At 39.9% G+C, this 25,234-nt stretch overlaps 1 protein-coding gene across 5 annotated transcripts in view; it reads left to right on the top strand.

The window, feature by feature from the left end:
* ARHGAP32 (Rho GTPase activating protein 32) overlaps positions 1-25,234 on the top strand; it is a 165,559-nt gene that overhangs the window by 64,940 nt on the left and 75,385 nt on the right. For all 5 annotated transcript variants that reach the window (XM_087706354.1, XM_087706357.1, XM_087706356.1 and 2 more), the window contains 2 exons: positions 19-103; positions 21,018-21,104. In XM_087706354.1, the coding sequence (XP_087562480.1) occupies positions 19-103; positions 21,018-21,104 (172 nt within the window). The remainder of the gene's footprint in view (positions 1-18; positions 104-21,017; positions 21,105-25,234) is intronic.

The following is a 25,234-nucleotide window of genomic DNA, read 5'->3' as shown; positions in this document are numbered from 1 at the left end:
TTCTTACCTGTCTTTCAGATTGTCCTTCACCAAGGGCCATTTTCCAAAGATGGCAGAGTGTGCACACTTCCATTATGAAAACGTGGACTTTGGCAATATACAGGTGAGAATGTTAAATCGGGTTAAACTTCTTTCAAGTGTTGCCATGGAGATGCTTTGTCTTTAGCACATATTTTCTAACCTCGCTGAATGGTCCTTTACGTTTATCTTCTGCCTGTTTTGCAATCTTGTATTTCATTTCCAAACTTCCTGCTTCCACGGTGATTTATGGATCAGCAGGCTCTGTTATGCCTGCCCATTGCCCCGCGCACTGTCAGTCCTGTTTTAAATCCTTAATCCTTCCCTGTCTTTGAATGATCATAATCATTTCTATTTTCATAGTCATTGGGGAATGATAATGGAGAGGCCCAAGTGCTTCATAAATAAAATCAGTTCTCTTATTTGTTAAAAAAAAAATAAGACTAGACTAAAGGAGATAAGTATACTGAGTCATAGAATGATAGGGCTGGAAGGGACCGTGGAGGTCTTCTAGTCCAATCCCATGCCCAAGGCAGAAGTTCTTATACCATACCCGACAAACAGTAATCCAGTCTTTGCTTGAAAAATTCCAGTGACGGAGCGTCTCACAACATTAAAGGTATCTTCATGTTAAAACTAGTGTTAGTAATAAGAGTCGGTAACCAGACTGACACAAAATGATTTAAATGGCTTATGTAAAATTCAAAGAGATCTTATAAATATTATCTATTTTTGATTATTCTTTATTTTAAAATGGTTGCTTTAGCTCAGTGTTTCTCAACCATGGCGACTTTAAGTCCTGTGGACTTCAACTCCCAGAATCCCCCAGCCAGCACAGGACTTAAAGCCGCCAAGGTTGAGAAACACTGCGGAAGTTTAGCTTAAGTTGGCAAAAAGCTCTATTTTTAAATGAGCGCGTGGATAATAACTTCAATTAAGACCTGATCGTGTTTTGGTAGTTCAAATGCAGTCCCATTATAGCGACTGGACAAACCTCTATCATTTTTTTCCTTCCTGTTAGATACACTTTAGCATGTGTTCTCTCACAGTTGTATTTTCTTAAAAGCCAGTTTTTCAGGCTAAGGCTGTGCCGAAAGTAGCATAGCTTTCAGTGATTTTTAATGGGTTGCACGGTATAGAGAAAATGGCAGAATTAATCAGAGGCCACCATGTAAGGCAAACAAACCCGTCCTTAAAATAGTTTCTACAGTTGATAAGACTCCTGCTGATATATAGTAAGTGGCTATATTTATTAAAATACCATTAGCCTGTCCTGTGTAAATTTTTGGACAGGGAATAGTGATTAAAACAATTCGCTGACGTTAAGCAGAAGTCACAATCCAGCATTGATGATAAAATAAATGCCCGTGTATTTATTCATTAATGGTGTGCGTGGGATGGGGGTGGGGGAATGAGCCACACTTGCTGAAAAGAATAGAAAAAACAGAATGGTAACACCCATTGACTGCTGAAACTGTGGATTAACCCTTCCACTTTTGTTCCTTCCTTTTCTCTTCCTTTCTTCCCCCCTCCTTTTATTTTCCTGTTTCTGATGGAAGCGAAGGAAAGGGTGACTTTGTGTGCCAGAGTGGCTTGTATGTAAGAAAAAGCTACATTGATTGCCGAATAAAGTGGATTTTTTTCCCTACTGTATTTTTCAGAGTATAAGACGCACCTTTTTCCCTCAAAAAAGAGGATGAAAATCTGGGTGCGTCTTACACATTTAATACAGCATTTTTTGGTCTCCCGAAACCCTGCCCGCTTTACCAAAATGGTCGTGCATAGCCTTTAGGAGGCTTCCAGAGTGCTCCTGGGAGCTGGGGAGGGCAAAAATGAGTGAAAAATGGGCCTTTTTTTTGCTCGTTTTTACCCCCCAGCCCCCAGGAACACTCTATAAACCTCCTAAAAGCTATGCATGCCCTGTTTTTGACAAAAAGGGCCCATTTTCGTGAAAAACGGGCCATTTTTGGGAGGTCTGCAGAGTGCAAAAACTTTTTGCCTCTTCAAAATTTTGGTGCGGCTTATACTCCTGTGAGTCTTATACTCCGAAAAATACAGTAAATTTGGAACTTTTATTTTGTAGGCACTTAATTTTAATTAGTTATTTGATGAATACAACTTCAAACGTATTTCCTTTGAGAGGGGGTGGACGATTCTGACCAGCATACAGAGAGACATGCACACGTGACACAAATGTAAAATACACATTAAATTGAGGAGGGGAACCTCCAGAATTGATGTCCAGCTGGAGGCAGATCGAGAAAGTTGAGCATTTCACAGGAATTTTATTTCTGCTTTTATTGATTCCAACCCAACACAATATTGGAAAGAAAGCATTGGGAAGAGAGTTGAGGCACATGTGCATGGCAAGCCAGAACCAAAACTGAGCAGGATCACTTTTAATGTTGATGGAGAAGCTAACAAGAAGAATAACAAAAAAGGGCCAGGCTAGTAGATATGAATGCAGAATACATGGTATATATCTTCAGTGTCTCTCTATGGGGGAAGCAGCCTGGTGGGGGTGGAGGGGGGGAAAGTTGAGAATGCTGTTCACTTCTCTTTCTGAACATCCCCATTGCTGATACATGGATTGGCAAGATTCCCACAAGCCATCTTTGGCGCGTTTTCTTCCCTTCTTTTTAATCGTCTTTCTTTCTTTCTTTCTTTCTTTCTTTCTTTCTTTCTTTCTTTCTTTCTTTCTTTCTTTCTTTCTTTCTAATTCCTTTCTTGCAAAGTAGTTTTCTTTTTGAGGAAATTCAGTAATCACAGAATAAATAAAAATAAAATTTCTAGCTTATCATAAACAAGACAATGCCGATGGCATCTGTATCTCCAAAGCTGCGGAATAGCGGTGTGTGATTGACTTCCCTCATTTCCCCCCCCCACACAGAAAAAAAAAACTCCTTTCGGCAGACTTAAACGCGGAGAGAGGAGCTTCTTCAATTATCGAGGCCCTAAGTGGTGGTGACTTTATAACATCTTTGTCACACCTTCTGTCTGAAAGCCAAGTAGGACGAGTGAAGATAGCCTTTTTCTTTCCCCGTTAACAAATGTCCGTAGCTGCCCCTGTTATCACTTTCTTAATACCTTCAGCGCAGAGGGGACATTGGCGACTGGCCAGTATTTCTTTTTGTTCCAGGGAGAACTTGTCAGAACGGTTGGCAATATTTTTTTTTTTTTTTTTTTAAAAACCTGCTTACCGGTCCAAAATGAAAAATGAGTGCTGAGTTACGCTGATTTTAATACATCAGCCTATACATCCTGGCAGAGGTATAAATGCTTGCTCACAGTGTGAGTCATGTTGAATTCAATTTGCGGGAAGATGAAAGATCTAACGTGCTGTAGACTTTCCTTTGCTAGAGTGGTGGAATAATGTTTGAGCAGAGGTGGCATTTTTGTAGGAGAAATATCTGGTTGATAAGGTTAGCGACTTGCTAATATGTGTATTCATCTTTGATTAATTATGTTGACTTACCAAATGAGCTTGTTTTTTTTTTTTGCTAGTGACAACATTAGCTCTGGAGTCCTTGGAGCTTTCTGAGGTTGGTTGTTTACAAACCCCACATTCCCTAGCCCTGAAGATATTACCTAGTCAGGTAATGAAATGTCTTCAAGCAAACAACCAAGCCCAGAGAGCATCAAGGATCTCAGTCCAACCCTGAGCTACATTTAAAGACTCGCAAGTGATTCCACCCTTGAAAAGGCAAAACGGAATTGATTGTAAGGACAGTGCTGGCCAGGCCAATCTCTTCTAATTCATTTTTCAGTTCAGTTTTTGTGGATAGCAATGGTGTCAAACCACAAATAGTTGTAGCAAACTGCTGAATATTAAATTTACAATAGATAATGTTGAATTGAGCATTATGTAATCTAAAACAGTCGCTAATCACAGGACCAGATGGTTTATCTGCTTTTTTTCTTGTAAAAACTTGCTACCATCCTAGCTGAACCTTTGTGTACAATTTTCAAAGTATCATTTTGAACTAGTTCTCTGCCTGATCCATGGTCATCAGCTATAGTTACACCAATTTTTAAAAAGGGTGACCCTAGTTCAGTTGAAAGTGTTGTGCTACATTTAAAGTTATGGAATCAATTATAAACCAATCCATTGTTCACCACTTAGAGAAAAACAACTTGCTATCCGACAAACAGTTTGACTTTAAGAAAAAAAAATCGTCCAATCTATAACTTTTGCACTGTAAAAACATCTGGACTATATATCCTGATCAAGGCAAAGCTGTAGATGCAATTTACATAGATTTTTGTAAGGCTTTTGATATAGTAGTACATGATAAACTGCTGTTGAAATGAAACACTTACTTTTTTTGTTTTAATCGCAATAATGCAAGTGCTATCAACCTCTTTAAACTTAATATAAATTGTTCTAAACTTGACTGTTAAAAAATATGATTTCTGTAATGGAGTTTGTCGAAGTCTGGAATGCTCTACCTGATTCAGTTCTTTCAGCTACAAATTTTCACAGTTTCAGTCACAAATTGACTTCCGTGGACCTTACATCATACCTGTGGTTAGTAGAGAGGGCATCCATAAGTGCACTAACGTGCCTATCATCCCTGTCGGTGTACTTTTATTCTTCTATTCTTCTTCTCATTTTTGACAAATTCTAATGAATGAATGAATGAATATTATCTTGGAATATTAGCTTTGCTAATGAAAAACAAAAAAACTCTTGTTCAAGTCATCCTTATTTAACCAAATAGAAAATTAGTGTGAAAAAATTACCGGTAGGTAGCAAGCAGTTAACAGTGAAATGGATTTTTGTTTTTGCTGTGAAACGAAGGAAACTTACTTTACACAATATGTTGTGTCTGAATTGGGACACTCTTGTATTTCATGAGCTTTTTAAAACAAGAAATCTGGCTGGTCTCTCTCTTTCTCTCCAGCTTCTTAGCAACAAAAGCAGAGTTGCTGGCATTCCTCAGAAAGTTGGGGGGGGGGAGGAAACCCCTCTGCCATTCTTTATATATTTCACTTGACCTAATTTCTCTTCGTCCCGTAGAGAAAGTAAGATTCTTTAATAAAGAACTTCATGTTGGTTGGGCCTCCCAAGTCTCCTGGCACCTAATAAAGCAGCCCTCAATTTCACCAATGTAAGAAGAGCTGGGAATTTAAATTACCCCTCTCCTCAATGTCAAAAGGACTGGAGTGTGTGCAGTTTTGTAAGAAAGAGATTTGCTGCAAAGCAGTAGTGTGGACGTGGAAAAATAATTTATTTCTCGCATTATAAAGGTTTCCTTTCTCAGTGCTCAGTAAATACGATGCAAGATGCAAGATGCAAGGAGATCCTTTTGAAAGCACAATTTGATTCCGTCAGATAATGTCACACTGTTGTAAATAATTCTTCTTTTATTCGTGGCTTGTAAGTATCACGCTCAGCGAAATGGCTGTTGAAAAGGGCCCAGCGGTATAAAAGGCAGAAAGCAGCAAAGAGGGAATGGGAAGGATGAAAATTCCAATACGTGATGATACTGCAGAAAAAAAAAATGCAGTCAAACCGGGCCATTTAATTTCGCTCAATTCATTGGAGATATTTCCACACGGAATTCATTCCTTGCTTCCTCAGACAGCAATTTTAGTATTTTCTGTTGGCTTAAAAGGGAAGAACAAGTTTCATCTTGATTGACATTTTTTCTTTCCATTTATAGACTCTGGTTATTCTTAACAATTGCAGTACATTTCATTCTTAATTGCTAAGAAAACTGGTGATGTCTAGAAGTGAAGGATAGTTATATCTGGGCTTACACGTAGGAGTGTGATTCATTTTGGTTTTATTCTTCATAAATTGTAGTTGCGTCAAAAGGACTACAAGTAAAATGCAAGTCATAGAGGAGAGAATGGAACTAACGAAGTTTTCTTAATGCTGTTGGATGAATCAATATGTCTGTCTGTCTGTCTGTCTGTCTGTCTGTCTCTCTCTCTCTCTCTCTCTCTCTCTCTCTCTCTCTATCTTCTATCTATCTATCTAAATGGCTGTGTGTGTGTGTGTGTGTGTGTGTGTGTTCCAGTATAACTCTGGAACGCCTCAAGCAATTTCAACAAACCTGGTGCACAGATGACTTACTCTCTGGAAACAAATACTGTGGGGGTAAGACACCCCTAAAACCCCTCAGTGTGTGTGTTCTGTTAAGTTACAGCCTGTTGTGCCTTAAATGGCTTCTACTGTACTGCTGTAAAATGGCTTCTACTGTACAGTACAGTGGAGTTGCCATGGTAATGGCTTCACAGTACTCCACAAGGGGTTTCCCACTGGTAAGAGGGAAAATCCAACATTAGAAATTATGTTTGGTCTGGACATTTTCCCCTTATAAATAAATACCTGTGCAACGCCAGGTTATCAACTAGTAGTGAATTACATTGAGAATAAATGCATTTGTTACTGTCGTTGTTCTCAAAAACTGAACAAATAGACCAGACCTGGGCTTTTTATGCTGTCCCCCCTCCCCCGGTACATCTGGCCTTTTGACTGTCCCTGTCCGGCCTACATGAGGTTAATCAGAAATTAGAAATCAGATATAAATAAGTATATGCTATCCATACAATACAACTGCATTGCTTTTATTTTAACGTCAGCTGCTATCCTCCACGGTGTCTCCATAACAGACCACCCTTTCCATGTGGCCATTTGGGAAAATTAACTGCCCACCCCTGATATAGACTGAGGCCAGTTGATCTCAGATTATAGGCAGATTGACACAGACAAAGTTGACCAAGCCTGAACCATTTCGGGTTACCATCTTTAAAAAGAACAAGCAGTACAGTTCAGTTTTATCTAATCTGACTAAAAATAATTTCCATTAGGGCAAGTGGCTGCATTGGGCAGCCATTGTGATTTTCACATGATCTTAAAATTCAGTCCCTAGTATTAATCCATCTTAGATTTCATTGGCATATGGATTTGTGTGGCAAGTCAGGATCTAGGGAGCTGTTGCTGGCCCAACCAGATAATTTCTTAGCCTCAATTTTCTCAAGCAACACTGGGATCCTGCAGAAGTTCTGAATAGTATACACGATCCTTCAGGTGGAATATAATGCCGTCTGTGATCGTGTATAAATGTCTGTTCAGATTGACCTGTTCTTAGTATCAGAGCTATTTCATCTGGATTAAGCCTTAACCTGTTTCTTTTTATTAGTTCCAAAGCTACTTCCTGAAATATTTCATGAATATTGCAGACTTCCTGCTTCCTGGGATGAAGAGCAAGTTATGGTTGGCATTTCATCCTAAATCTCTAGATGATGATGTATGTCTGTAAATGGTACAGATGGGCACCAGATAGCAGGTGAAACCAGTATAGCAATCCTTCCACTAAACTACTAAAAAAAGAAGAGTGGATCATTTCCATAATGATCTCCATTTTTATATCCTACTTTGTTTTTTGCTCAATGATCAGAAGAGAAAATGTGTTTTTCCTCCAGTTAGCAAAAGAAAGAAAAAAAAAGCTTACCGAATCACTTTCAACATATCATTTTTGTGATGTTAACTTTTGCTTTGCATGTGTCTATTCTGATGCATATTTAAGGAATTAGAATACATGATTTATGTTTCCGCATCCAGCAGAAAAACTTTATTCTTTGCCGTTTGCTGCCGCCCAGTGTTGAGAAAGCAGATAACTGTTCCACAGAACTAACTTAGATTTCAGATTTATTTGTTTTACAAAAGGAGTTAGTGATGGTTTTTGATTTACTTTTGCAGAAAGAGAAGGGATGCTGTGATTAATATAATCACACTTCTGCTAATACAGGATTTCAGGTAGTATTTGGAGACTAAAAACAGACTGAAATAGACACAGAAAAGATTTCAAGTACTAACATAAAAGACATCAAGTACTAACACCCTCAATTTCCAACCACAATTGGGATTGCAATTTCTGTCGTCATAACTTGAGTCGGACCTGGTTTTATAACTATTTTTACAGTGGGGTTTTTTTTAAAGCAAATCACGCAGTCATCAATTCACTTCCCCAATGGAAGATGGTGGTGTTTCTTACCTGAAATCAGCAAAAAATGTTGCAAATTGCAACCACATGCCTGTAGGATGCTACAACCAGTGGTGAATGTGAGCTGGTTGCCAAATGCTGGAATTGAGATCATACGACTCTGCGGGTGGTGTGACGGTCAGAAATGCTTTGACAGTTTGTAAGTCATTTTTTCCAAGGAGCATTGTTTGAAAAAACAACAACAACAACCAACCATTTGTAAGTTGAGGATCACCTGTATGGATATAACTGTCAGGTAGGCAGAAGTTACTATAGGAACGTCATGCTGCTACTCCCCTTTTATAGACCATTAAATACATCAGTGGTTATTGAATAAGTGCTGGACCTGCAACTTGTTTTAGGTTTTATGGGTGGCTTGGGATGTAATTGAAGTCAGGCCATTGTAAGCCAGTTGTCAAGAATGTCAACGTTCCAAGTATCATGTAGAATTACATCAGAGTCCAAAGCAAAACGATACTTAAAGTTCCAATTGAATAGATCAGACATTTTGGCATTATGCTATGAAATCCCAATTCTGGAAGTTACATCAGAATCCCACCCAGTTAAAAGTTCATGATCTTGTCCCCATACCCACAATCCATCACATGGTCCAATCTTCTTCTCCCACGCTAGCACCTACGCCCAACTGCTTCCGATTAGGTGCAAAGGTGCAGAGACAAAAGATGACCTTGAGCTTCTAGAAAGGAATTTTTTATTTTGAAAACAACACATTCTACCCCTTGTATCCCCCCCCCCCCAATGAGAGTGTCATTGGGCCAAAGATTCTTAAAGGAACCACTGCAGGCCTGACACCAGTTTTTTTAGGTATCACATTTTTTTGTGAATAGCGATAGTGATAGCTTTACAGCCCTCTCTAAGCACTAGCAATAGCACTTAGACTTATATACCACTTTATAGTGCTTTTACAGCCCCCTGTAAGCGGTTTACAGAGTCAGCATTTTGCCCCCAACAATCTGGGTTCTCATTTTACCTATCTCGGAAAGATGGAAGGTTGAGTCAACCTTGAGCCTGGTGAGATTCGATCTGCTGAACAGCAGCTAGCAGTCAGCCAAAGTAGCCTGCAGTACTGCCCTCTAACCACTGTGCCACCTCAGCTGACATAATGTAAGCAGTTTACAGAGTCAGCCTCTTGCCCCCAACAATCTGGGTCCTCATTTTACTTACCTCAGAAGGTTGGAAGGCAGAGTCAACCTTGAGCCGGTGGGAATCGAACTGCTGGCAGTTGGCAGAATTAACCTGCAATACTGGATTCTAACCACTCCTCCACCGGGGCTCATACAAATATACCGTAGCAGAGATTGTCTGACTTTTCAGAATTTTTTAATAGATCAGCCTGATCTGCTTGAAAAGCTAAACCACGATAGCTGATTTGGGGCTTCATAAATCTGTTAACCATTCCGGCCTAACATCATTATATGTGAACAAGGCCAGGGGGGTCGTCCTCCTTGTGCCAGGGGCTTTTCTCAGAGTTTTATTCTGTTATCCCTGCCGTTTTGTTGGCATCCATTCAACTGCTTTCCCCCCCCTTCCCCCCTGTTGATCCTCCTAGCAACATTCCTCTCTCTAAAGTGATCCTGGCTCGGGGAGACACGGCGAGAGGTACATGGAAGCAACTTGAATTATTTCCAGTTTTGGGGTGTTTTTTTTTTTTTTAATTTTTGGGTAAATTAAGTCTCTAAAGGTCTGTACACAGTTGCTGAAGCTGCTAGGCGGCATTTGTTCTGGCAGCTGCGCTCCGCTTTTCCCCAGAAGGGAGCGATTGGGATATGGGCAACTGCATGAATTAATTGGTTTGAGGAACAAAAATTAATTGAGGGCCTCCATTGACCTCAACACTCACTTTCCCCAAAGCCTTCTGTGATCTTGAAGAGCCCAAAGAAATAAAGGGAAATGTAGATTGCCTTTTTCTCCATAGTAGTAAACTGCTGGTGTGTGTGTGTGTGTGTGTGTGTGTGTGTGTGTGTGTGTAAATGTGTGGCTAATTATATTTCTCTGGGTCACATGGCTGATTCAGTTTGCGAGCTTGAAGCGATCTTTGCCTATTTTGCAAGCTCCAGGGTTAAGTTTGGAGGTGATGGGCTTCTGGCAGTGTTCCTTAGAATATCGGTTTCCATAGTGATGAGAAGGATGATAATCGGCCACCGGAAAGATCAAGGGAGCGCCTGCACTCCTCCTCCTCCTCCTCCTCCTAGACCCTTGTGATGGAAATATGCTATTGCTGTAGATGGGAGTCAGTAACTGTTTGGATGGAGTTGCTGGAAAGAGCTTTAAGAGTTTATTAGCTCTTGGAGATGCATCTTAGTCAACAGCAGGAAGCAAAACAAAACCTTTGAAGACTGTAGAGAGGGGCCAGTGGCAATTTCTCTTTGCCTATATGGCTAATGGACTAAATGAATTCTGGTACTGAATTTTGGGGCGTATGGAAAGCGTCGCCACAGAAATAGCAAATTGCTCATCACATAAACATTGTTGTCACGGTGATAGACAGGCATACATCCTGCATCTTACTTGCTTTGCATTCATTATTTTGCTTATCTATTTTTTCCTCAGGTCCAGCCTATGCTTCTTTCCCTCAGTGTGAGGAGTCATATTAATAAGCAATTTTGGTTGATACCTTTCAAGGGTAAAGATTTATTGCCAAGCCTGCCCTGTAGACATACTCAAACAGATGCATCATTCAGATCCTCCTCCTTTAAAGGACCCTATTTATATGGCTGCTGAAATCTGAATAATATTTCCTGTGGAAATAGGTCTAGTGCATGGGCTGTAATTTTCTCTTACGTGGAGCACGTTTCATGGATAAAGTGATTTATGGAGTGTTTACTTGCATAAGTCTATTATATACACAACCCATGCCTTTTATTTCATTTGGCTTTCAACATCTCTTACCATTTTTAACATCTATTGTTCTTTATTTTGGGATGGTTTTTATACTTTTTAAATGTGTTTTTAAACTGTTTTTTTTAGCTGTGTTGGATGCCAACTTGAGTTGCGTGTCTGTGAGATGATGGCTTATCAATTGGTTTCCTAAATAAATAATAAATTGCAGTCAATAACAAAAATGCAAGATGAATGTGAAGCAAAGTAGCAGTCAATAACAAAAATGCAAGATGAATGTGAAGCAAAGTAGATTATGTAGAAGTCGATGAAGCCAGAAAAGCAGTAGCAATAAGGTAAATTATATATAGGATATAAAGCAAAGCGTCATGCAGATTAATATGAAGTGAGCAGGCAACATAATGTTGATATTTTAATATCTTGCAAATAGGTAACATTAATATCTACAAGCCGCATTTCCTTAGGATGGAAGGAATCAAACGACTGAATAGAATAAATAAAAATAGCTTTTTAACAGGCCTCTTTTCATAAATGAGAAAACATTTTCTAGATCATTCTCTTGATTTATCATTTGTATTCCCCTTTTAATTTAAAAGTTTCCTTTGTACATCCAGTAAAGATTGCTTTTTCAAATCATTCTCTTGGTCTGTCATTTGTAATTCCAGTTTTGGTATTTCCTCTGTCTTGTCAAATAAAATTTGTTCCACATCGGTCATTCCTTCATTAACATCTTGTAGTCTTATCTCTAGAAGCAGACATCATTACTGACAGCATTCATATTTCAGTTTCTAATTTGTGGCTCCATTCTTCTGAGATCTCATTTAATATTTCCAATGTTATAATGTTTTGTGTCATTTTGTAGGTCCTAGTATTAACTGACATCAACAACAGGGGTGTTTTTCCCCCTTCTGCTTAGATTCTTTTGTCCCCTCTAGTGTCCAATTTCTAAAATCACTACCTTTCTTTATAAGTCACTTTCCCAAAAGGAGCTTTTTATTTGTTACAGTTGATTCCAAAAAACCTATAGTAAAAGGCAATATTCCAAATTTATCTGGACACTTAATCCATTTATCATTTTCTTAGGCAAAAATCTTTAAGTTTTTTGCTGTTTAAAATTTTCTTAAGTTCTTAAGAACGAGGTGGCGCAGTGGTTAGAGTACAGCACTGCAGGCTACTTCAGCTGACTGCGGTTCTGCAGTTCGGCTGTTCAAATCTCACCGGCTCAAGGTTGACTCAGCCTTCCATCCTTCCGAGGTGGGTAAAATGAGGACCCGGATTGTTGGGGGCAATATGCTGACTCTGTAAAACCGCTTAGAGAGGGCTAAAAGCCCTATGAAACGGTATATAAGTCTAACTGCTATTGGTATTGCTAAGTTAAGTTCTGAAGATAAACTTATCTAGATTTTTCTGAAGTCTTTTCAAACTCACGTTCAAAGATCTTTTAATATTTGTAAGATGGTTCATTGGTAATTTCTTAAAGTGATTAGAAAGTGAGGTTTGTATACTTAATGTCCTTTAAAGACTCTACCACAATTGCAAGTACAATAGCTGATCCTGTCCTATCCCAGTGCTCAAACTCACTGTCCCGCGGTCTTCTTGTGAAGAGAAGTTGCCCGGAGCACATATGGGTGATCTCCATCTTTTGCTTATCCAGAAAGGTTCCAAGGAAGTGGTCTATTCATGATTCTCTGGTCTTTACTGCAATTATCAGCTCTGCTGAAGCAGAGCCATCTTCAATTTACCATACCACCCTCAGAAATCTGGACCAGACTGGCGTATGTATGGAGATTATTAGATACGAGAGCCATAGGCTAGACAGGGAACTTAAAAAAAAATCCTGGGAGTAGACAGTTGCAAACCTCTCCCAAAAAGTGTACATGGCCCTCTCTATGAAATAATTGGGTCAGACTTGATAAAATGCAGCCTTACCTTTCATCTGTAATCTTCTCTGTTTCTACAGCTTCTGAACTCTCACTAGGAACTTGCTTCCTAATAAGAGAGCAGAGACTCCGGTTTTTATGGAGCCGAAATCTGAGATGCATAAAATCACTTCCCCAAATACAGCTGGTCCCCTAACTAATTGCCAATTATATCTTGAGGCTCAAAAGTCAATTAAGGGATAATGGGTTAATCTTTACTTCAACACCACAGTGGTGGCTTGAAAACCTGCAGTTGGTCATAGCGTAATGTGGAAACTAGACAGGTGATCAAATCCTGAATGTGGTAATTGAGATTCCAATTAATTCAATAAAGCAGCATCACGCTGTGAAGCCTGTATATTTAGAATAATGCCTGGCTGAATGCGTAGGGGCTTCCTTAGAGGTAAAATGTCCATGAGAGCAGGGATCACCAACCTTTCGGACCTCAGGGACCACTAAATTCATAATTTTAAATCCCGTGGACCACTAATGTGATAAAAGATAAATAGTATTTGGTGCAATGTAAAAATGCAAATAATTTCTCTGCGAACCACCAAAATTTTCTCGCGGACCACCAGTGGTCCATGGACCACCAGTTGGTGACCGCTGCATTATAAGCTGTTGTCAATAATTGGAGGGGGAAAAAAATTCAGTATCCCAATATGAAATGCATTTCTTTGGGAGCAAGTATTGCTTTCTATAATGCCCTTTTTAAAAAAAAAAAAACGACTATGAGATTTCCACCTGGGAATTATTCCATGTGGACAAACCTAATATTTCATTTTAATTATGGAGGGTAGTTTGAACACTGCAACTAGGAGGAACTGGATACCCCGCCCGCACCCCAGAGTTTTTATTCTGAAATATTCTGGTTCAGCTTGATGTGGCTAAACTTAGGTTTGGGGCTGAAATGGCATCTCTGAGTCATGCGGATTTAACAGGGAAGAAATGAATGCTCACTTAAGGAGGCAACAGGGGAAAAAAAAAGATTTCCAGAGTCTGAAGACGTGTACAGTGTCTGTTTTTAGATCTCTAAAGGATCTCCTGGATAATCTAGACGTTTGCAGTTTAATTTGTTTCCTAATACGATTTGATAGCTTATTATAAGGTTGACTAAGTGTTGTATCTTTTTATTCTTGATGAATGTATTTTATTCTCCTTATGTACACAGAGCATAGGCATCAAAGACAAATCCTTGTGTGTCCAGTCACACTTGGCCAATAAAGAATTCAATTCAGTTCGGTTCAGTTCAATTCTATATTCTATTCTATTCTATTCTGTCTCTTTTTGTATACTCATGTAATACCCCCCCCCCTGCCCCGCAGCCATAATCTGAATCTGAATTTAAGGCAATCCTCCCCCAAATAAGATTATACAGGAAAATACTCATCTGCCTCCATTAACCATATTCTCAATGAATCAAGAGACATTTCTCTCTTTCTAAATTGCTTTTTGGGGGTAGGGAAAGTAGTCTTCCTTTCAAAATACATAAATATCTAGGCATGCTCATGCGCAGACAGAAAAACCTTTCTGAGATGGGAGTTGCTTGATATGTTATTGCTGGTTTAGAATGCGAAAGAAATATACAAGTGAGCTTGTTTTTAAAAAACAACACTATTTTGTCTACTTAACCTCTTTATGGAGTGACATTCTCAAGATGTCACAAGATAACACAGCATGGTTTCATTGAAGTAAATTCTTACCAAAAAGTCATTGTAACCTAGCAACCACTTCAGACCTGATTTAACTGCTTCCTGGATGTTAATGCAGAATCTTAATTTGTACTCAGAGAAAACAAACTCTGATTTTACTTGAGCCTCACATCTATTAATGGGAGAGTAGGGGAGTGTGAAGCATATAGCTGGGGTGGGTGGGTGCTGTTCTCTCCCCCCTCCAATCCTAAAATTTTGTAAGTCTGAGATGTTGAGTCTGCTAATCTTGCATTTTTTAATTTTTTACTGAAAACAATGACATTTTTCTAAAATCTACTATTGCATCGGTGATACTTTAGGAAAGAAAATACTAGAAAATGTTTTCGTTCTTTCCTAATGGAAAAGATCAGCCACAGGGACTGGTTTGGATGAAACTTAGCAGCACTTTTTTTTTTTGCGGCTGTTGATAAACATAGGATCGCCAACATGATCGCCAATGTCTCATAACAGATATGGCATAAGAAGAAGAAGAAGAATAGGTCCCATCATTCCAGGTTATCCAAATAGATAGGAAGTTGTAATTTTATGGTTGAAAATGAAAATCAGTTCTGAAATACAGTTGATGACCTTAAATTTATTTCTGGGTTTCTGCTTATATCTTCCCAAACTTGGTTGTAAGATTAAAAAGGGGAAAATTCATTTACCGTAAATCATGCATATGAAATTCTAGCTGGATAAAACTCCCAGAGGATAGCATATTTGGTGCTTGGAGACCTTAACATCTTAAAATTCAAAACACAGATATTGAGACTACTAATTAAGACCAACCCAAGCAATAAGCTCTTGTAAGATTTTCTCTTGGTCTTTTAAATTGTCGCTCGAATTGCTTTTATTCTATCAAGTAATTCTTTTATCAAAACATCCCTACATTTTTAAATAAAAAGGGATTTGCAGAATTGTGTATCAGGTTTCTGAGCATTCACAATGAAAGGCAGTAGATCAATGCAGTGTTTTTTAAAGTATGAGAGTACTCAGACAGATATTAAAATACCTCTTTAAGTGAAAAGTCTGTTCAACACATACAAAGCGATATGTATATGGTTAGATTATTGCTTTTGCTTTGTAAATAATTTGATGTTTGATTTTTTTTTAAAAAACCCGCAATTACTTAATTAGAGGGCAATGCATAACATCCTGAGCTACAGGAAAGAAAGGAAAATATTCATGCAGTATATTTGGTTGTAGGTCTGCCTTAGAGGCTTTTTCTTCTGAGCCCACCACTCTTCTGGTAGTTAGTGTCTCTCTATAGCAGGGGTGTCAAACTCAATTTCATTGAGGGCCACATCAGGGCTGTGGTTGACCTCGGGGGGAGGAGGGGGGCTGGGGGGCATGGCTGGCTGGGTGGACATGGCCAGCTTGACACCATTCCCCAAACTGCTGGCCTGTTTCCTCTTTGCATTGGATAGACTGGGCCAAAACGATAATGACCGGCCCCTTACATTTTCCGGGATGGCCCCATGGGCCAGATCTGACCACATTGCAGGCTGGATCCGGCCTTGAGTTTGATGCCCCTGCTTTATAGGAACATATCAGCAGTGAGATCCATTTTGGAACAGGTTGCTCAAGAAATTTTATCTGGATCTTCATATCTTTCTACTGCCAAAATAATTTTTTTTTTTAAAAAAAAGCACAAACTTTCAGGAGTCTTCTTGGTTTTTTATTGATTTTAAACTGATGCCCTGTTATTTCCTGTCAGTCATTCAGTCACTCAATTAATCCATTTGAGTTCCCACAAGGCTATGGTTAATAAGAATAAGAGACCAATTGCGTCCATAATGGGAAAGACATTTTATTTCAAAGCGAGATATGCCGATTTTTCAGTTCTCGATTTTATTTTTCTAGTTTTAGTTACATCATGCTAAAATATTGTCTATGAACCATTAACCATATTCTGGTCATATTCTGGAAGATCTTGTTTCTGGCAGCTTGTTTGGATTTTCAGCCGCAGAAAAACGCAGACCTTGCAACATTATTAATTTATTTTCCAATAATCTGTGAGGCGGCAGTAGTGCTTGCTTCCCCCCCCCCTTTTTTTTAAAAAATGGTGAGATGTTAAGGCCAGGCAATACTGGCCTCAGTTGCACTCTCTTCAGCCTTCACGATTTCAAGGGATTTCGTTGGCTTGCAAAGATGGATCAGGGAAACATCAAGAGAAAGGAAGCAAGCCTTGGAAATGGAACAGAACGAGATGGTGCTTTTTAATTCCAGGCATTGGATGGTAGTTTTGCTTTTATTTTGCTTTTTTTTTTTAAAAAAAAAATTGTGGCAGCCAGTTGAATGTCTAGCCTGAAACACTGTCCTGCATGTATCTCCTCCCTCCCCTTGTTTCTCTTGGCACTCGTTAAGCTACATGGTTTATCTGGCCGGACTTTTTCATAGCAAGAGCGTAAGTGAGGAGGGGAGGGGGGGGAAAACCCCCGAAAGGAACTGCACCGATTTCTCCACAGCGCAAATTCAGCATGAAATGGGCAGCTTGGAAAAGGCAAACGGGGGGACCCAGGGACATCTCTGTCCCTCTTCATAGGTACGTTCGTCCCGAGGGAACTCGGAACTAGGGAAAGGGGCAGCCGGATGGAAAGTGAGGTTTTTAATTTGGGTTTCACAACCGGCTGGAGTTCTTGCATTTTGGAGCTGATGCCTGGAAGTTTTTTTTTTTTCCTTTCCTTTCCTTTTCCCCAATTAGTTGCTGGAACTGTCTTGGAATTCATAGGCCTCTGTTTGAAATTCCAGCCATGGAAATAAAACGGTCATTGTAGCGAGGATAAGCGTAGACTGGAGAGTTGCTTTTAAAAGCATCTTTGGGGCAGAAGTCTTTTTACAGCGAAGGATCTCAGCGATAGAAAGCAGCAGGGACATATTTTGAGTGTGGCAGCATTTAAAGGTGCTTTTTAAGAGAATCAATACATTTTATTAACTTCCATCCGTGCTTTTACTTAGTGTTGTAGCAAGATCTTTTTTTTTTAAATATGAACCTCAGCTATAAAAGCTGAGAGGGGAAAAATCCATTTTCTTTTCCTCTCTTCGGTTTGAAGATTAACCCTTTGATGACTGATTTTTTTGATGCACTGCCTATAATCAGAGTTATTGATAAAATACAGAGGTAATCAATAGAATTAATATCAGGATTTCATATTGCTTCAAATAGTGGTTTCTTAAACTGCAAAGAAATGACAGCATTTGGAAGACTGGCTAGGTGGAATAGTACTTTTGCATGTAATTTTATTTACATGTGTTTCTAATACCCACATGCATTGATATGTATTATTAAAATGCCTTATGCATGTACCTTATCTGTTTGTATATGGTAGCACAGTTATAAAAGCAAAAGGTATTGGAATCAGGCTACTGAAAAACTCTTGAGTGTAAGTGTATAACTCAATGTTTCTATTGGAGATGAGCTTTTAAAAACCATGATTGTTTTTAGACTGATGTATAGAAATAAAGCTGACAGCAAGGAAAAGGCCCTTGTGTAGATGAGAAAGAAAACTTCTTTGAATTGTAGTTCCATTTTAAAGGCACTATTCCAGGGCGACTTACGAATATAGATACAATGAAAAGTGTAAAATAAACATAATAATAAAATCCATTATACAATAATGGTTAAAATATCGACCTGCACAGAGCAATAAAGTCCATTCAGGGGATTGTTTGAGCGAAAAGTGTTAAGACTTGACATCCCAAATGAAACTGGTTCCTTGTCTATAGGATTACTGAATAAAAGGCCCTTAAGAAGCTAGTTAATGGCATTTAAAGGTAAAAGTTCCCCTCGCACATATGTGCTAATCGTTCCCGACTCTAGGGGGCAGTGCTCATCTCCGTTTCAAAGCTGAAGAGCCAGCACTGTCCGAAGACGTCTCCATAGTCATGTGGCCAGCGTGACTAAACACCAATGGCTGAGAATGCTGTTACCTTCCCACCAAAGGTGGTCCTTATTTTTCTACTTGCATTTTTACGTGCTTTTGAACTGCTAGGTTGGCAGAAGCTGGGACAAGTAATGGGAGCTCACCCCATTACGCAGCACTAGGGATTCAAACCACTGAACTGCCGACTGTTCCGATCGACAAGCTCAGCCTCTTAGCCACTGAGCCACCACATAATGGCATTTAAAGAGTGGCAAATAAGAAAGATGGTAAAGGGAGGGTGGCAGATATAGAGGTATATGCCCAGGTATTACTGCTTTAGACAATCATTTACTTAAGAGGCTTAGACCTTTTGTAAAAATGCACCGTGGAACAACACGGTAATGAGAAATTATTTTAAAACATTGTTCTATCCTAATTTTCAGGTATCCATTGTGTAATTAGAATCTTGTAATGCTTTGCCAGAAAGATTTCTGTTGTAAAACTCCACTTCAATCTACTAGCTATTCTACTGTCAGTGACTTTGTATTGCGATGGGTAGTGTACAGTGGTGGGTTTCAAAATATTTTAGAACCTATTCTGTAGGTGTGGCCTGCTTTGTGGGAGTGGCTTGCCAGCCATGTGACTGGGTGGGAATCACATGGCCATGTGACCGAGTGGGAGTGCCAGTCATGTGACTGGGTGGACGTGGCCAACTTGTAAAATGTGGTGAAACTCACTTAACAATGTTCTTGCTTAGCAACCAAAATTTTGGCTCAGAAACTCTGCCATTTGAAGCACGCAAGTCTCAAAGCTGTCAAGTTACAAGACCCTTGCACCCCTTACCCTTTAGGGAAAAAAACCCCAGGGGTGTTCAAACTTGACAGCTTTAAGATTTGTGGACTTCAGCTCCCAGAATTCCTCCTCTCACTCCTCATCTTGATGTGTGGACGGGCGGGGGGGGGGGGGGGAGCTGGAACCGGTTCTAAATGGCACTGTAGATTTGTGGAACCTCTTCTATAGAAGAGGTTAGAACTGGCAGGAACCCACCCCTGGTAGTGTGTCTCTAAATTTCTGCAGTATAGAAAGAAATATGCGTGGAATTTGTTTCTCGTAAGTAAGTGTAGCTCTTGTCTTTCGGCTGGAGCTGAGCTGCCAATTCCGCAAAAATTACACAAGTCTTTCCTGGGCTGTTAATAAATTTCTGGTCCCTCCAAATTGCTTGTAGGAAATATGTTGGGTTTTTTTAAATATATATATTCTTTCCTCCCTCCCCAAGAGGAGTTTCCTCTACGTGGATTATTACCACATTTCTCCTGGAGAGAGAAGTAACAGCTTTGCTCCGCTGTAGATGTGTCAGAATTTTTGCCTTTTTTTTTTTTAAATGTTGAAAAGCATTAAACATTTTACTGTCCTTCCTCTGCAGTAAAGTAATCCCAGGAGGATTTGTACAAGGAAGCAGTCAAAGAAGATGGCTGTTTTTAATGTAGGGAGACATGGTAAAATTAGGGCCAGCTTCATAGTAACGAAATCCCGTTGGTATCTCAGTAATCTTTTTGACACATTGCGCCCAATCATCCATGGCTGGCTGGACATCCATTCACGCCTTGGTCTTGCATAATGTCCTCCCTAGTTAGGACAGATCAGCGTTTATTTGCTATGTTAACAACGATAATAGCCTGTTGACAGGCTGTGGGTTTGGATCCAGTCATCAACTAGAGCTTGACCTTATCTGGGAAAGGAAACTTTAAATCAGGGAAGAGCTCTTCAGCTCTCTGATTTAGTTAAAGCACATGCTTTGCATGTGAAAGATAAGGCAATTCAGCCTCTTAACAGATCCAGATAAGAGAGGAGCGGGCGGCTATCCAGCCAGTTTTTGCATAAATTAGGGTTTGCAGTTCCTCAGATGTTGCTGAGTGTTAACTCCATCAGTCCCGGTCAGTAAAATTGGGATGCTTGATAGTGAAGTGTCGCTACATATAGAAAGATTAACAAGCCTTAGTTGAAATTGGCGCCTGCGTAGAAGGACATGCGATTTGACTGGATAAAAAGCAGCTTCCTGTGATCCTCAGTTTCTCTCCAGCTTGCATGTAATGTTGACGGCAACTTGCATAATACACGATGTGCATGAATACAGGTAGTCCTTGACTTATGACCAGTTGCTTAGAGACTGTTAGACATTACCACAGACCTCCCCCTGGCTTCTTATAATCCAGATTCAAAGCTAGCTAGTACTCTCTCCCTCCTCCCTCCCTCCCTCCCTCCCTCTCTCCTTCTCACTTTCTCCTTCTCTCCCTCTCTAGGGGGAGGGGCTCTTTCCCTCCTCTCTCTCCCCCCCCTCTCTCTCTCACACCGGTGCTTGGTAACCGGTCCCCATTTACAGCCATTTATGGCAACCCACGGTAACATGATTGTGTTTTAATATTTTTTTGCTTTTTTTATTTTGCCAAAAACAGGCCATTTAACTGCCTGTTTTTGCTGCAAACCCACATTGTGAACAATGGGTTTGCTTCACAAAACCAAAACACCCAGCCCACATTATAATAGTTGTTTCTTTGATAGAAAAATGCATTTTGAAGCAATTGGATTTAAATGTTCTACTTTTTATATGTTTGGCTTATCTTTGTTAATTGACCAAGTCCCTCTGTATCTTTCTCTCCCCCCCCCCCCCAATAGCTTTCACTCCCCGAGGAACAGAATGAAGTAACAAGGAATGGCTGTGAGTCCAAGGAGCTTGTCTACCTGGTACAAATATCTTGTCAGGTAAATAATATGACCCTTCTTCCCTTGATTTTATGAAAATGCATGAGCTGAATGATAACTTGGCTGGTTCTTTTTCCTCCCACGTTTTCCCACTGTTTATAATAGTGAAGATAATATTGGGCTTCAGGAAACACACCTGAGTAACTACTAAATTGGATCCATTTATCCTGGAATCACTTACTTATTTTTGTTGTGTGGGCAGCCACACTCTCCCAGAAGAATGAAATATATTAGAAAATATTAAAAAGGCAGAATATTATATTTCCCCTAAAAGAGAAATGGAAATCTTATGGGAGACAGAAACTCGGCCCCAGCTCCCTGCCCCCAGCAGATATTTGGTGGCCATTGAGAAAGACTGGGCCATCCTATCTACAAGACAAAAGACCTCAGGGTGATGGGATTAGCCCTCACTCAAGATCCAAATCAGGACAAAGTCATTAAGCCACAATAGGACCCTTTCAGAACACAAGCCGCTTCATTACATCATCACCTTCCCAGCTTCACACAAACAAACTCAGCTGTGATCTCTGTGTAGCCCCCTGTGAGTCTGACAGCAACCAATAGAATACATGCTCTTGCCACAGGAACAGGAAGCTCAAGTGCGAAGCCCAAGAGAAGGTATATAAGCCGCTCACTCTCAACTCCATTTTGTCAGCTGCCCAGAACCACGCATGTGCTTCTGCTTCATCAGTACATGGGCCCTCTTTGCAATCAGCTTCCATGTTTCCAATGTCTTTCTCCCCACTTGGAACTGATCCAGATGGATATGTCTTCCAACAGTTGGATACAATGAGAAATGTAATTACATTAAGGAGTATCCAGGAAATGATGGATCAGGCTTTACCCATGCTAACATATTAATAACTTGGCACTGTACGTGTTGAATACGTGATTACCACTGATGACCTTCCCAGCTGGCTTCTGACAAAGTCAACAGTGGAAGCCGGATTCGTTTAACACCCATATGATTCACTTAACAATCACAGTGATTCACTTTACAACCGTGGCGAGAAAAAAATGTAAAATTGGGCGTGACCCACTTAACAATCACCTTGTTTAACAACAGAAATGCTGGCCCCAAACTGTGGTCGTAAGTTGAGGAATAACTGTAGTTAGGCATCGCTCCCTTATTCAGAAAGGACAACAAAGTCATCACTTTGAGAGGGGGCGGGGGGAAGTTGGGTTTTGTGATAAAATGAAGCTGAAACCTCAAAGGACCTTAATTGCAACCTTAAAAATGTATGTTTTGCACAGTTCACGCTGGAAGCAGAAAACAGCTTTAGAGGTTGACGAATTTTAATCTTTTGTACTACAGGGCAGAGAACTCGAGAATTTGTGCTAGGTTGTGAATTTCAGCTACAATATTCTGCATTTCCCTGAAGCTCAGGCCCTGAGATATACCTAGTGGTTAATCATAACAGGTCTTCTGAAATGTATTTCCATTTACAGAATATTCTTTCACCTTCTTTTTCATCTGCCAGAGTCTGACAGGTGTTTTTTTCTAGTCCATCTCATTCTCTTAACACTTTTATTGCTACGAAATTTTCTCTGTTTTTTTTTTTAAAAAAAACTTTCTAGAGAGGACTGTTTAAAGTTCTCCCGATTTTAACAGAAAGATGGTTTTAACCTTTTTAGCTGATTAATCGTGGTGTCCTTCATTAGTCTTGAATTTTATTTGTGTTCTTGTTATTTACAGTCCTGGCAGTTATCAGTTAGCAATACACATAATATGCAGTATTGACCACACCCGGAATACTGCATCCAGTTTTGGTCACCACATTACATAAATATATGTTGAGACTTTGAAAAAAGTGCACAGAAGAGCAACTAGCACCTGGAGGTTAAAACATACGAATAGAATAGAATTCTTTATTGGCCAAGTGTGATTGGAGGTTCCACCACAAATCCGCGAAGCCCTTATCCGCGGAGACATAAGTGCGAAGACTAATTCGCGCCGTTCTAAGTGCTAAGGAAAAACGCGACCCTACCGTGATGACATAATCGCAGAGGGCAAAATCGTGCATTCCCAAGCACTCAGTACCCTAAACCTAACCCTAACCCTAACCCTAAACCTAACCCTAACCCTAATCCTAAACCTAACCCTAACCCTAAAACAAACCCCTAAACCTAATCCTAACCCTTATCTTAATGGAAATTGGCTTTCTGCCGCTGCGCCGTTTTAAAGCGCCCTTCTGTTGCCGCGCTGTTGTCGCGGCAGTGATGACGCGCGGTGATGATGTCGCGGCTTTAGCGCCGCAATTTTATCACCGCGATTTTGACTAGCGCGGTTTTGTCGTGCCACGGTGATTGGACACACAAGGAATTTGTCTTTGGTGCATATAGTCTCAGTGTTCTTAAAGAAAAATAAAATAGAATACATTCATCAAGAATCATAAGATACAACACTTAGTGATAGTCATAGGTTACTAATAAGCAATCAAATTATACTAGGAGACAAAACAATATACATTTTAAAGATACAAGCAACATGGTAATAGTCATAAGTGGAAAGCGATAGGCACTAGGAAGGAAGAGAAGCTATTATTCTTCTCTTCCTTCATAGTACCTATCTCTTTCTCAGTACCTATCTCTTTCCACTTACGACTATAATCATGTTGCATGTATCTTTAATACAGTTTTAGTAAATAGTTTGACAGTGTTGTGGGAATACGTTGTTTAGCAGAGTGATGACATTCGGGGGAAAACAGCCCTTGTGTCTAGTTGTTCTGGTGTGCAGTGCCCTATAGCATGGTTTTGAGGATAGACGTTGAAACAATTTATGCCCAGGATTCGAGGGGTCAGTAGAACAGTTGCAGGAGCTGTTGGATATGGCTAGTCTAGAGAAAAGAAGGACCAGGGGGGGACATGATGGCAGTCTTCCAATATTTAAGGGGCTGCCACAAAAGGGGGCTCAACATATTTTCCAAAGCACCAAAAGGCAAGACAAGAAACAATGGATGGAAATTGATCAAGGAGAGAAGCAGCCTGGAATTAAGGAGAAACTTCTTAACAGTGAGAACAATTAATCAGTAGAACGGCTGGCCTTCAGAAATGTTAGGTGGTTCATCAGTGGAGGTTTTTAAGAAGAAACTGGACAGCCGCTGGTCTGAAATGGTATAAGGGCTCCTGCTTGAACAAGGAGTTGGACTAGAAGACCTCCAAGGTCCTTTCCAGCGCTATTCTGATTGATTGATTTCACTTGTGGTGAACTTAAATATTCCCCAGGTACACCTTTCCAAGCACCTAGCAAATTTGATTGGTTGCAGCACACCTCCTCTTTTAAGGAGGGAAAATCTGTGCGTGTTCAAGGCCCCCTTGCTAAGGGCTCGTGTGTCGTCTGGTCGTGAACAAATGTTGTTGCTCCTAATAGAAACAAATTGTTGACATTCCCCAGTCAACGTCTGTGCTGCTTTCGAAACCGTAATCTACAGGAGGGCAGAGAAGGCCACGGTGGCTTTCACAAAGAGGAAATCAACATGGCTATTGAACATAAAGAAAAGTCTTGGGCTTGTTACCACTATTTATAAAATCTGAAAAACCAAATGTGCCCATGGAAGACGGTCATTGGTTAAATTGGATCCAGAAATTAGCTTATTAGTTTGGCATCTGGCCATGTACTTTTCAAAGGCCTCGGCTGCTTAGAAGCAATTTGTTGTGAATAAGAGGAGCATTGTAGAAAGCCAAAGAAATGAGTCATTCTAGCAAGAGCCCGTTTGAAACTTCTGGACTGGAAAATTTGTTTCTTTCCCTTCACTGAGTAGCTCACTCAATGTACTTCAATTTATCAACTTTGTAGCAGATAAGTAGACTTTAAAAAAAAAACACCCATCACTGCTTTCATACACTCTACCTTTAATATGGCCTACTTGAAATTCTCTGACTTTTAGTCCCACTAAATATCTGTGATCCAGAAACATATTTCTTCTGGAGGGCGAGGAGAGATTTCGTAACGAGTTTACCTCTCTCTTTTTTCTTTCTTCACGTTAAGATGCTATTTCTAAGTTATCAGTTGCTTGAAACAAAAATGAGGAGGACTTTTTGACTAACAAGGCAATGCTGTTTTCCCACTCAACCGCCTAAGATTAGGTACGAGTGAGAAATTCTACCCCGTTTCCTGTTCTTCCTGTGTA

Source organism: Thamnophis sirtalis, unplaced genomic scaffold, assembly GCF_051295495.1.
Source record: "Thamnophis sirtalis isolate CommonGarterSnake01/CBP01778 unplaced genomic scaffold, rThaSir2_p1.2 scaffold_2, whole genome shotgun sequence".
NCBI lineage: Eukaryota > Metazoa > Chordata > Lepidosauria > Squamata > Natricidae > Thamnophis > Thamnophis sirtalis.
Note: the sequence above shows the minus strand (reverse complement) of the source record. Positions and strands in the feature narration are given on the sequence as shown.